The following is a 14,875-nucleotide window of genomic DNA, read 5'->3' on the forward strand; positions in this document are numbered from 1 at the left end:
TTCCTCTACAAATGTCATAAGCAGATATTAACTATGAATGTATATTTCCTGGTCTTACAATTTCTATACTCTTACGACTCCTATGAACAGTACACAACTAAATTCCATAATTACTGCCCGACTTTCAAGTTCATTGTAGATACAGGTTTTTGATGTGAATGAGCTAATGAAATTCAGATTTAGAAAATAGTTACTGTAATATTTCCCCATTACCTTTTTTAAAGTAATATGAAGCTTCCTATAAAACAACCTTCTAATGGTGAAATAACGCCATGCATATACATAGCTTATTATAGACAACATTGGCTCATACTGTAATTGCAAGTGGAGTTTTAAATCAACATAATGCATAGAAAATTACATTACGCTGGTGAAATTGCTATATGGTTTAAAAGCCAGATCCCAGGAGCTTGATATTTTTAGACTATTTTCTTTAAAATGCAAAATTCATTTTTTAATATCAACTTTTTATGAGGATTTGCTGGAAAATCAGTTCACATTTATCATTTTATTTGTTTACAATGAAAAAACACAGGCATTAGATAATGTTTACTGTGATTTGTTAGCATCTATTTCATTTCTTGTCATCTGTGAACACATATTTAGTGGTAGTAAACAGTACAATATATGAATGTTGTTAACTTCAATAATAAAGTTACTTGTTGCTTGAAAATATCATCAGGCATGGAAATATACAGAGTGTGCCTCTCTTGAACTTTTTCACATTTTTGTGTCACTACATTTTAATAGGATTTTTTGCACCCTCTAGACATGAGACAACTGGGGGGTTAAGGTAGAAACCTGTCAACACATATATATTATATGACCTCTCATGTGTCCCTGACTGCTAATGCTCACAAATTAACAGGATAATAATCGGGAAATAGGCTCCGATAACTGATTTTCTTTTTTGGCAACCAACGGGTATTGAGAGTATGTTTTATGGGCTGAACTTCAAGTTTTAGTTTTAAATTCAACATTTTTGGGGCCTATGAGACTTTCTTTCACCTAACACATACCATGACCCTACTAATAGCCACCTGTACAAGAATTAAGATAATACATATACTAATTTATATACCAATATAAAAATTCTTCAAAATATCTTTTAAGTATAATTCATTTAATCTATATCACAGCCATGATAAAATAAATTGCTTAAAAGACTTGAACACCCAGCATGTAAGATGATGTCTTTACAATCCATGATAGTGTACAAATTACATTATCTAGATGACTGTTCCAGAGAACCTTGAAGCCCGATACAGCCCCAAAACACATGTTGGGAAATGAGGCTCTCAAGAATCCCGGAAGAGGTTTTACATTATTAATAAATTCTCTACCACCTTTAATAAGGGATATCATGTATCGTGAATATAGATAATTTAATCTATGGATGAGTTTACATGTTTTAGAATTAGGCTAATTGTTTGACACATGTTGCATACCCAAATCAGTGATCTGTGCTTGAATCAAGCTAAAACACACTGGACTTCACAAATTGCAGTATCCCTAGCAGGGCCGCCAAGAGAAATTAGGGTCCACGGTGCAGAAACTTTCTGCCCCCCCCCCCTACCCCCCACACACATAGCAGCAGAATAGATGTGAGTGGGGCGTGGTCACAAGTGATGAGGGCATGATCAACATGAGCTGTGGCTGCATCTCTTTACACATGACATTATGGGGGGAATTCAATTAGCCGCAAGTATCTCTGGAACGTCTGTGAGACACTTTGTGGTGGAGAATTTGACAGAAATCTCTGTTCATATGAGGTGTGAGGAAAAATGAGTGGAGATATCTGGCAATTGAATTCCCCCATTAAGTATTAAAATAGTGCTATTCTCAACTATTTCTTATTGGAGCTTTCACAATGCCACCCGTTGGACATTTAAATAAAAAGGCATTTAATATTTTTTCTAACTACCGGGTAAGGGGGCCCCCCGGCAGGCCTGGGCTCCGGTAATTTGTAGACCCCCCCCGATCCAAAGGTATGAAGGGAGGCAGAAAAATCTGAAGAGAAACACAGTACAAAAGTAGAAACGTCATACAACAGTCCACACTCCGTCCACTTTAGAAATAACCCTCTCATTCAATAGCAGTTTTCTACTTTATCCTAAACAAATGGCACAGCTTACAGTCATTTATTACTTAAATTAATCATGTGAGTGCAGGGACATTGTGACTGTCTTTATTACACATTCTGAGGCTCATGCTAAGTTGGACATGCACCCGTTTATTTACTATATAATACACAAATCTGTATTACACCTTTACATTTCCTGTTGGGAAAAGACCTAGAACAGCATGGAGGGACTCTGCTGCATTACAATTGCCGTAAACCTAGATTACCATTCAGGGGCGGATTGGCCATAGACCTTACAGGGAAGTTTCCCGGTAGGCCGATGGCCTAACGAGGCCACCTGGAGGCCACCTCAGATTTTCCTGGGGAGGGGGGGGGGGGGCGCATTTGGATGCGGCGGGGGGAGGCACGTACAGGAAAGCAATCTAAAATATTGGTATTCAGTGGGCAGCGACAGGCAGCCAATTGCTAGGCTCCCATGGTGCTGTTCGGCAGATAGGAAGTCTGACTTCACTTCCTGTCTGCTTGATGTGAGAAGAGGGGGGCTTAGTATAATATACTATACTAAGGGGGGGTCCTTTACTATACTAAGGGGGACTACCTATACTATGCTATACTAAGGGGGGCTGCCTATACTATACTAAGGGGTGGCTGCCTATACTATACTAAGGGGGGCTGCCTATACTATACTTAGGGGAGCTACCTTTACTATACTACGGTGGGTTACCTATACTATACTATACTAAGGGGGGCTGCCTATACTATACTAAGGGGAGCTACCTATACTATACTAAGGTGGGTTACCTATACTATACTAAGAGGGGCTACCTATACTATACTATACTAAGGGGGGGCTGCTTATAGTATACTATACATTTGCCCTGCATGGCTTTAGAGATGACCCACTGTGTGTAAAGTCATCACATCTAGGTTTTCCTAAATGTTACTACAACCAAATTCCTGTAGTTCTAAATCCCGCCTACTTTTGTGTTGGCCCCACCTACAGTTATTTTGGTCCCGCTGACATGTGGCCACTTCAATAATTTTTTCCAGGGCCACTTTAAGTTCCCAATCCGCCCCTGTTACCATTGTCAAGAGCCTTGATCAGAGTAAACAAATTATGCAGAATGGAAAAGCTGGTAGCCATGGCTAATTTACTTCATTATACACTATTTTATGTCTTGGCATCATGTACCCAACAAAAAACACTAGTTCATCTTACTTTAACCAAAAAAAAAATTCCGATCATATCACTTAACAACACTCCCTCTATGTCAGTCATGGGCAACGCTAGATGGTTGGAGGGCCGCACTGAGGAAGGAGGGAGAACAAGCTGCCCTCCCTCCCATGTGTAATGCAGCGTGACCTTCCTGGATTACTCAAGGTCAAAAGGATAAACAGAGCAGAGCATAAGATTGAGATTAGCCACCCTGGGGGTCACAAGTGAAGGCTTGCGGACGCGGGTTTCTTGTTGCCCATCACTGATCTCTGTTATGTTGGGCCAAAGGGACAGTTAAAGAGGGCGCATCTGTACTCTGAATACCGTCTGTATAAAGGCAACAATAATAAAAGTGATTAAAGTACACTGAAAAGTAATTATCTATAGCTACCAATCATTAGAGCAGTGTAGGGGTAGGTACAAGCAGACAAAAACACCATTTCCAAATATCCCTAATGGCTTTTTATTTTGCTGTCACTTTGCCCTTCTCAGGACACTGATCATTATATTATTATTCTTTTTCTAATTGAGGTTGTAAAGGTTAATTGCAGGCTTTGAGTGTTACTTGTAACAAATGCAGCACCACAATGCTTCCCTGTCAGTAGTGAACACTAAAAGGACAAATTGATATGATGAATCTCTTCATTTTCACCCATTTCTCTGTGCCAAATTGTTCTGAAATGACTTGGAGGCGCCGAAACACTGAAAGTCATACAAGCTTGAAACAGAATTATTTTGCTCATCTCAACTTACGAATAGTGGCATTTGTTAGCGTTCCAATAGTTCCTTCAAACAAGCCACTTGTAATATATAGATATGGTACTGTTCTACTGTATATATCAAGCTCGGGCCAGAATGCAGTTATCACTGGGAAGTCTGCTTAATCCTAGAAGATGTTTACACCCGATAATGACAATTTAACATATTCCAGACATATGTAAGAAAAGGTCTGAGCATGTTTAAGCTTAACAGCTAGTGTATTAACCAGAAAAAAAACATGTTGAATCATCAGAAGCACCAAATTGAGGAGGTTGATTGTAACCTACGGTATTGCTCATTCTGTAAATGCTGGTTTAATACATTGGTAGTGTTATACAGTTTCAAATGCATAATATCATCTATTGAGCCTGTAAACGTAATCAGTTCCTTTCCTGGTGTGTCTGATTTCACTGGAGCCTGCACAGGAGACTGGGACTTTTTCACTTGTTTTACTTGGAATGCAGTAAAATATGATACAATTCTTAATTGTCCAGGAAACATGTATTTGCCGCCTCATTTGTGGTTCCTACTTTTCGTATAAAACTGAAATAAAGAAGAAAAATTATGCATTGCTGGCATTTCTAGCTAAGTGATTAATATGCTATTTTTATAGTCATAGCCTGTTGTGTAGATGAGCCTGCCAGGCTAATAGGACTGGGCTGCTGATATATTTCATTTTGACATGGCATTTTAGGAATCATTATCCCTGCATGCAATATTACTAGTATAAGGAAGACTTGTGCTGGTGCTGTGTAACATGCAGTATTGCCTTACTGCTAGCCCTAGTTTATTTAGAATATACTAGAGACACCAGTTAAACAGATAAAGGCACATAAAAATAAGAGTAATTTATATATAGAACCACTTTTATAAACACACTCCACAAGACATATAAAGCTTTTCACACAAGACAATCTTAGACTACCTGTCCAACCTGGGGATAGTGAGAGGATAAACAATTGTGTTTATGTCAGTTTAAGAGGTGGGTGTGGATGGAGCAGAAAGCAGGATCTTCGCATGTTTACTCAAATGTCTGATTTTAACTGCTAGGTGTTGACGCAGTGAACAGTATGACGTAGTGGAACCAAAGAGGTGGATGGCATCTAGGTTTGACAGATTTTCTGGAAAAAAGTAGCCTAGTTATAATTCTGCTCTATTAATTACATTGGCATTATGAGTAATTTTTATTGGCTTGGCTGGTAAATTTGGCAACTATTTGTAACATAAGAGTATAGGTGGAGCAGAATGAAGACAGTGAGATATACCTGGCATGCTACTTACAGATTGTGTAATAATTTTATAAGATAAAGGCTAACTTGTTCCTCTAAATGTAGCATACCTCCCAACATGTTTCTCTCCACCAGCAGGACAGGGTGCGTGGTCAGGGGAACAGAGTCCTAAAATCAGAACTGTCTGATGTATGCTGTAGAGATATGAAGGTCACTTACTAAAATGCAAAAATGTTCCCCCACAATAAATGTTAGATGAAATGTTCCTATTTATTCACCTCATGCATACATAGGTACAGGGCCAATTCTGATTCATGGAACTGGCCCTTCAATAGCTGACTGTGCTTGGATAGCATTAAAATGCTTAATGATTGATGTTCTTACTTTAAATAACTTCTCTTACCATATTTACACTCTGCTATAAATGATTGGCACTAAGACATAATTGTGGCAAATAAAAGAAGTTTATTTAACCAAAAACACTGTATGGTGGAGGAGAGAACTGTAGGCAGTACAGCTATGCCCAAAACTCGTGATACCCCAACACGGGTCATTTACTCTCTGGATATCAATCACACTGGGTAACATTTTCACACGGGTGCACCTTTATCCTTATCATTAACTTTGATGTCACACATCCCAGGAATGCAATAACTTGCATCCCCACTGGGCTGAAGGAATGCAACCAACAAGTCAGCCCCCAAGGGTGGTACTTGCACCGAAACCAAAGATGACTCTTCAAAAGTAAACAAGTTTAGAATGCCCCAAATAAAAGTAATGTGTGGCCACCAAGCCTCGGTTGCCGACTGCACAGTGTTTTCCAGCAAAAAAAAAACATTCTGGACATCCAGAAAAACATCCATAGAGTCCAGATCAAGAACCGTGGTAAACTAGTTATTTTAATTTCCCTCTTAATTCATCCCTCAGTTATAAGTGCAGCAGTAAATGTGTGGTGGTCGAGTACTGATGGGAAATCCTTCCCTTACCTTGTCCTCCAGACACGAGTCAGGTTCTTTTCTGTTCGGATATCCGGTGGTCAGGAGATAAATACTTCAATGGAAGGGACAAGGATTGGTCAAACAACTTGGGTTTATTGAGAATGCGGTAAGGATAGTTTTGGTAAGCCACCGCGCCACTGACCCCTTCAGCTCAATAGTAATGACAAAATAATGTGTCTGATCAGCATAGAGCACAATAGCATTTAACATATAACATACACCTGGTGAGTATAAGGCACAATAGCGATAACATCTTCAATGCACGTTGTCTAATAAGGCACACTGATAATCACAGTTACTACTTTCACGTTAACAATATCTGACTGGTGATGATGCAAGAACCATCAATAATAACCCATCACTGACCCCTTCAGCTCAATAGGGTTATTTTTCTTAATGGCAGTTCAAACCATTTGATAGTGCCCAAAACCTTTACATGGGGACCAGCGGACTTTTGATAACCCTGTAGGAGCCAAACAGTATGTTGAAAGGCCTGATGACCGGGGGAAGCCGCTTGGGTTAATTTACCCTTCAAAGTCGTCACTAGCTCATCCGGGCATCTTTGCAGCACATTCATCCCCAGGATGATGGGGGCTATGTTCCCTTCACAGGGGGCGGTGACAAGACAGCCTTGTCTTGGCAACAAGGTCGCTCCGATCTGGATGTCCGCTTCCCAATACCCTTCACACGCAATCTCGAGGCCGTTACTGGCGATCAGCTGCAGCCAGGTTGGGGGTGGGGATAACAGCTGCTCTTTGCCCCAATACTTGTGGAATGTAGGGAGCCGGATGGTCGTAATCTGCGACCCCGTGTCAAGCATAGCCAGGGTCTCCACTCCATTAATTGTAATAGGTAATGTGGGACATTGTCCAATGAACTGGGGCCTCCAGTTTTCTGGATCTGGATCTATTCCCGGGGCTTGTCCCGAGATTCGGCCCTCAATCTCGGGGTGTCAGAGTTTAAATGTTCGTTTTGGTCGCAGTTTCGTTCTATGTGTCCTACCCCATGGCACCGACGGCATATCGGGCGCCCTTGACCATTGAATTGGTTGGGCGATCGCCGTACATACTCGCGAGGTGGTTCCCACCTGCCTCGGACTGGTCTTTGTCTTTCGGGCCTCCACTCTGGTTCCCCGTAGGTGGGTGCCGGTGGCCTCGCCATTTGGCGCATCTCTCGCTGGATTTCTACCATTCCGATGGTCAGCTCCTCCATTTGCTTTTTGAGCGTTTGTATTGGGTCTTCGATGGGATACTGACCGCTCTGTATTACCGATTCTTGGGCCCGTGTTGATTTTTCTGTGCTGCTTGCCATGGCTCCCGTCGAGTTGCGCTTTCTCTGAAGCACACCAATTCTAGGTATTCTTCCTCCCTTCCCCGTTGGTTACCGACAATGGCAATGGCGGTCTCTTTAAACTCTCGGACGGTTTTGCCTGGCATCTGTGCTTTCATCAGTCGTAGCTGAATCTTAACGCTTTCTTGGGCGACTCCTTCTACGAACTGTACGGTCAGGGCTTCGTCCGCGTTTCATACTTCCTCTTTGTCCACTGCCTGAATGGCTCTTAGCATCTCTTGTAGGCTCAGGGCATAGTCCCGCAGTGTCTCGTTCGGTTGTTGCTTGCGAGCATACAGTTTCATCTTCAGCTCCGGAAGAGTTCTTGTCTCAAACGTTGTGGATTTTTTTTTTTAAAACTTGTGCCGCTTCTTTCTTGTCGTCCATCGGCCATGAGATTGCTTCTCTGAGCACCGACCCTGTGAGTTGCCCTATTAAGATCTCCACTTTCTGCTGTTCATTCAACGTGTATAGCCGGAACATGGATTCCAGTTTGTTCTTGAATTCTGTGAATGAAGTCTCCTGTAGCTTGTCATTGTCTCCGCTGTACTTCGGGAGCCATGGGGCCCCGAAATAGTACGGTAGGGTTATGGGCATGTTTGGTGTTGCTGCTGGGGCGGCCTGTTCTGGGTTTTGTGGCCCTGCTGGTTGCTGATCCATTTTCCACTGAGGGTATTACTCTCCTGATGCACTCGGATCCTGTTCGGTTTGACGCCAAAGTTTATGTGGTGGTCGAGTACTGATGGGAAATCCTTCCCTTGCCTTGTCCTCCAGACACGAGTCAGTTTCTTTTCTGTTCGGGTATATCCGGTGGTCAGGAGATAAATACTTCAATGAAAGGGACAGGGATTGGTCAAACAACTTGGGTTTATTGAGAATGCGGTAAAGATAGTTTTGGTAAGCCACCGCGCCACTGACCCCTTCAGCTCAATAGTAATGACAAAATAATGTGTCTGATCAGCGTAGAGCACAATAGCATTTAACATATAACATACACCTGGTGAGTATAAGGCACAATAGCGATAACATCTTCAATGCACGTTGTCTAATAAGGCACACTGGTAATCACAGTTACTACTTTCAAGTTAACAATATCTGACTGGTGATGATGCAAGAACCATCAATAATAACCCATCAAGACTCTTACGGTCACTACCGCGCCCACTAGAAGGCTCCTTCTTATTCAGGTGTTTGGGGTACCGTGCTATTCCCTCTGGGTTAACTTGAATCGCAGCGGTACCGCTAGCGCTGAATGTCACACCTTCAATATCAATAAATCAACTCTTAGGTAAATCACATAACATTAACATCATCTAAAACACTTGGTGCACCAATATTATCCCCGGTAACGTTACCATATTTTCCACTCAGTCCTGGACTGACCTGTGCACAGGAATTTGGTAGTGTTCCAATGTCCTGCAGAGGTTTCCAGAAGGGTTAAGTATTATAGTAGAAAGCAGGGCTGTTGCTCAGTTCAGCCACAAGATGACGCTGTTCCCTCAACAGTCAATGAATCTATATGAGCACATTTGCTCTGCAACAGGGGATAGTGTCCAGATATCAGCAACACATAGGATATAGCTTAATTGTTCCCTGCAGCCTGTATAAAGGTATGATCTGGGGGAAAACTCTCACAATCCTTCCTTGTACAAGAATGCAATGGCATTTTTGGGTAGATTCTCTCATCACTTTTCCCTCTGACACTGGGGTGTGTGCAATACACTGCAGGCTAGGGTTTTACCTTGAGAGGGTTCTGCAGTTGGTGGATACTGTCTTTGGCGCCCAGCTGCGTGTCCCCAGCTGTTCTCCGTCCGCTTTGCTGGCAATGTCACCAGTTCTGACAGCAGCTTTTCTTCTCTTTGCTCGGCTGCACCTCAGCCCCCCTTGTTCCTTCTACCATGCTGCTCTCTCTTCCTCCTCCTTCCTGCACATCCTCTTTCTGTTACTCCCCCAGCCAATCAGGGCCTTCATCCTTCTCCTGTCAATCACTCCTGGTCACAAGTCTCCAGAAGCACAATTAACCCCTTGTAGCCCTTCATTTTAACAGCGCTTATGCACTACTCTGTGCTGTTTAACTGGGCTTTTGGGCACCATAAATGCACATGGTGGATGACAATGAGACCTTTTTATCACCCCCTTCATTAAGTTCAACTTTTCAGTTTCAGCCTCATGTATGCCTTAAATTATATGAGAATGGCAGAGATTAGACTGTTTCTATTATATTTGTCACTTTTGTCTGTTTAAATATCTACTGGATGTTTATGCAATTATACATCACCATCAGCAGCAGCTGCTATTTCTATAGCACCAATAATTCCACAATGCTGTACAGAGAACTTACTTACATCAGTCCCTGGCCCATTGGAGCTTTCAGTCTAAATCCCCTAACATACACACACAGACCGAGAGAGACTAGAGTCAATTTGATAGCATCCAATTAACCTACTAGTGTGATTTTGGAATGTGGGAGGAAATCGGAGTACCTGGAGGAAACCCACGCAAACACAGGGAGAACATACAAACTCCACACAGACAAGCCCATGGTCAGGAATCAAACTCATGATTCCGGTGCTGTGAGGCAGAAGTGGTAACCACTAAGCCACCGTGATGATGATACATACATCTGCATACAAACATCAAATGCTCATGGATGATGAAAAAGGATGTAAATAAAGGATGACTTCCAATTACCAGCACCTATAAAATGAATTCCTTTTGCTGGAGAAAGAGACTCTTATATATGTCTTCTTTGGGCACATCCCAATAGATGCACTTTTTTCACCCCTCATTTTAATATCTTGACTTGCAAACTAAAATATTGTTTTGCTTGTGAATTCAGTTTAAGATTTATTCATGTGCCCAACCTTCATTTGGCTAACCGTGGCCAGGTGCACCCAGCTTATTCCATTAGAAGATCCAACATGTTGTCTCTGCTGTAGATGCCACTAACTTAACAGACAGATTCATGCATTTCCTATAAAAATGGTTGCATTTACCCAAAAATAGACACATGAAAATAACAAATGCAATGCAGGGACCTTTTTTGCATGTTAAAATCACACTTTAGTCTGGTTTCATCTGTGGATGACAATAGAGAAAATCTTGTTTGACCTACCATGGACTGTGAGTGTTGTTCCCATCTCAAAATACAATATAATAAACATCACTTAATTGGAGTGTTTTTATTTCATCACTCACCCAACAATTGTGTATCTGCAATCCTCACACGTCCATGGATCAATTTTGCTGTCTGTACCACGGATGATTATATAACACATACTGGATGTACTTTAATCTATTGTAATTTGTTTTGTTGCATATTTTCCTACAAATATGTATCCATTTCTTTTGGGGAAGCAATGTGACTTTTTAAACATACATTATCTTGCTGATTAATTTATATTAATTAATATATCTTTGAAGGATGTAAAATATACTGGATATTCATAGCCATGTACAATGGCCATAAATGTTGTATATGCATTGATGCTGTGGTGCTAAAGGTTGTCCATTTCATTGGTTCATCTAGTGTCAGCTGCTAGGTCAGTGTTGGCTAACCTGTGACTCTCCAGAGTGTTGTGAAACTACAAGTCCCAGTATACCCTTTCAGCAATTAGCTGCTATATATTGGCAAAACATGCTGGGACTTGTGGTTTCACAACACCTGGAGTGTCACAGGTTAGCCAACACTGTGCTAGGTGAACCATGATACTATTTAAGTGGATTGTGCAAGTCAGAATCTTTTCCTTAATTACCAACATTGGAACACATGACCAGGAAAGCACTAATGTATCTTTAGTATATGAAAGCAGACCATCTGATAGTTACTGTATATAGCTTTTGTAATGACATTGTATTTTATTTTGTAGAAGAGCCGTATGAAATTGTCCATTTGATGCAGATTAAGGTATAATATGGATTTTCTTTATGTTTATTAGCTTGTCCCTCTGGAACATACAAACCAGAAGGTTCACCAGGTGGAGTGAGCACTTGTATCTCATGTCCTGATCCAAACCACACTTCACCACCAGGCAGCACATCAGTGGAGGACTGTGTATGTAAAGAAGGATATGAGGAAGATGACCAGACTTGCAAAGGTAGAGTCAACTATGCATTTTTCGTAGAGAAGTAGATTGTTATAAGTCTATAATTATGGCCAGGAAATATAGAGAGTGAAAGCTGCTTTGCCTTCAGAAATGTTCATAAGGAACTACTGTGGTTTACATCTGTAGAGTAGACACATAGGGAATATTTGTGAAAAATGTTAAATAATGACAGTTAGGATGTGATTGGTTGGGATGCATTACAGGACCTTGAAAGTGTTAAGCCAACAAAACCTCACTATGCCCCGGGCAAGGATTGGGGTTGGAAGTTAATTGTTTGGCATCTCATTTTCACTCTGGAAAACATTTCCTCTTATTGGTGAAAATATTTTTTGTTTTTACAGGTCAAATGCATGTAGATGCTCATATGATCAGTCTCAAACCAATCCAATATTATACATGTACCAAGCCCCTTGTTGGAAACAAGGTACAGAAAGTGTTCACAATGTGATAACATTCACCACTTCTCATTACTGAAGACACAATGCACTATACTACATGCTAAGATTTATATATTTGAATACATTTTTTTTTACCTGTAATCCATGTAGTATATTGTGCATTTATTATATCCTCTAGGCAAAAATGTTCCCCCACCAGAGACATCCAGTTGTCTACAGTGTTCCTGCAATATATATATCCAGTGTGCTCTTCTGTAAATTGTAGTCCTGTGTGAATCACTCCTGCTGTGAGATGACACCATTAATTCTAAACATGCATAGAAGCTACACAAAGACGCAATTTGAAAGCATTTTTGCAGTATATCAGGCTTGTGATAACTGGAAGCAGACTCCATTCTCAGTTAATGGGAATGCAAATCATTCTCCCATAACAGTTGTTTTTGTATTCTAAACATCATTAGTTGTTCGCTGCCCTGAGTTGCTGCCCCCAGAGAATGGCTATTTCATCCAGAACATCTGCAACAATCACTTTGATGCAGCCTGTGGAATCCGATGCAAGACAGGGTTTGAATTAGTTGGAAGCAGCATTCGGCTTTGTCAACCAAATGGACTATGGTCTGGCTCAGAAGCCACCTGCAGAGGTACGATAGTAATGAATAAACTTTTATTTTTCCTGTGAAGGCACAGTAGCCATAATAACTCAATGTCAAGAATGCAATGCTTATACAGTCAGGTTACAAAAACAAAACATGATTCTAATTAACTCACTGACCTAGAATCAGGGCGTCCTTAGCAATTAAAGGTCATCCAGTCACTTAGTATGAGAGTCTGGCAAAGAATTTAGGCCTAGACAAAAGCATGTGAATACTTTCATTTACCATTTTATCACATGAAAATAGAGCTTTACTTGTACATAAAAGGTTCTAATGGGTGTTGGAAGTAATCTCCTTGCCTTAAACTGTTTTGTAATATATTTTTAGAATATCTTTAGAACCATCTGGAGGATATCCCTTCTATGTGTTTGTCAAAATGTTCTAAGTCAAGAGTTTTAATGTAGAACATTGTTGACATATTATATTTACTCTAAGGCAATTGAAAGTTATTGTAATATGTGTTTACCAGAAATGGAGTTCAGCCCAATTACATTAAATTCACTTTCTATAAATATGTCATACTCTGTTTGCTTTATGTACTATATTAATTTGCAAAATGTTTGAATTTTACCTAGGTGCTATAGAGATTCATTCTATAAATGGTTCGTTTTGCAGTTATGTTAGTTTTAAATTGATGCATGTATGAAATACAATTTTTACAGTGACTGAATCTAAAATATTAGGAATATAAATATGGATGGCAAAGAATAACAAGTTTGATCACCCAGTCTGAACATTTTTCGCATTCACTTTATGTTTGCAGTGTTTTTGGCAACTAATTCAATAATTATTATTTATGAAAATTAGTGCCCTCGAAAAAGGTGATATAAGAAAAAGCAACAAGCCAGGGGATATACTTTTATTTTATAAACTGTACTTGAATAATGACAATAATTGAAAAATAATCTGATTGCTTGGGATGGGATGAGTTACAGGATAGATATATATATATATATATATATATATATATATATATATATATATATAATTTTTTAAATTTTCTTTGCAGTACGCACATGCCCAAAACTACAGTATGTTGACAATGGCAAGATAAACTGTTCATCCGGTGATACTTCCTATGGAACTGTGTGCACTGTATCTTGTAATGATGGATATAAATTGGAGGGTAGTGCTGAACTGGTTTGTCAAGGAAGTGCACATTGGGATGCAAAGGAACCTCTCTGCACAGGTACATTTTAATTGCCTCAATCTTTGTCTCATTTCTATGTAAGGTTTAATATCAATTATCTTCAAATTATATATTGTGTAATGCCATAAATTTGCACTATAGCTAAACTTTTAGTACCATTTGCTCTTGCTTTGAGCAAAACATATTACATTTTTTTAAATCAACTAAAGACTCAGCTTTATTTATCCTGTAGGATAAATTTAATTAAGATGATGGTGCAGCCAAAGTTTTTATATATACTCCAGCAGTCACCTGTATATATTCCACCCTCCATTTTCCGATGCATTGATAGCTATTTGATTTCATTAGTTTGGGGAGGGGGAAGGGCTAAGGTCAAGCTCAGCTCGCTGTATAGATCCAGATCTTCTGGTGGATTTGCACTTCCTAACTTGAAATTATATTATTTTGCCTCTGAATTGGTCCACCTTAAGGCATGGGTTTCGGACCCCGATTACCATGAGCTACATTGGGTGTTGGTACACCAATTTAATTCTAATCACACTCCCTTACAGTCACTGCTGGCGGGGCGGCTTGGTATGCGGGCTCCTCCGCTCCTGATTCAGGCAGTTAAGATTTGGACAAAATGTAATAAAATAATGAAACAAACTGACATTGATCCATATACTCCTATCTGGGGGGCAAAGAAATTTGAAAAGTTGAATACAGTGAAGAGGGCCAGGGAGTGGTCTCGGTTGGGTGTGGTGTCGGTAGGTCAGCTTTATGATACAAATGTACTTAAATCCTTCAAACAGTTGGTTGGGGAATTCTCTGTACCCAGAACAATGTTTTATTCTTACCTTCAGTTATGACACGCCCTAAACACACAATTTAAAGGGGAGACTTTGGTGTTTGGGGTGGATCCACTGAGGAAACAATTACAGGCCTTGGGTTATAGTGGTCTGATCTCTCGAATGT

At 40.3% G+C, this 14,875-nt stretch overlaps 1 protein-coding gene across 1 annotated transcript in view; it reads left to right on the forward strand.

Moving 5' to 3' along the window:
• SVEP1 (sushi, von Willebrand factor type A, EGF and pentraxin domain containing 1) overlaps positions 1-14,875 on the forward strand; it is a 291,067-nt gene that overhangs the window by 101,986 nt on the left and 174,206 nt on the right. Inside the window, 3 exon segments of the mRNA XM_075204846.1 lie at positions 11,553-11,711; positions 12,580-12,759; positions 13,781-13,960. Coding sequence (XP_075060947.1) covers positions 11,553-11,711; positions 12,580-12,759; positions 13,781-13,960 — 519 coding nt within the window.

This window comes from Mixophyes fleayi, chromosome 1 (assembly GCF_038048845.1).
Source record: "Mixophyes fleayi isolate aMixFle1 chromosome 1, aMixFle1.hap1, whole genome shotgun sequence".
Classification (NCBI taxonomy): Eukaryota; Metazoa; Chordata; class Amphibia; order Anura; family Limnodynastidae; genus Mixophyes; species Mixophyes fleayi.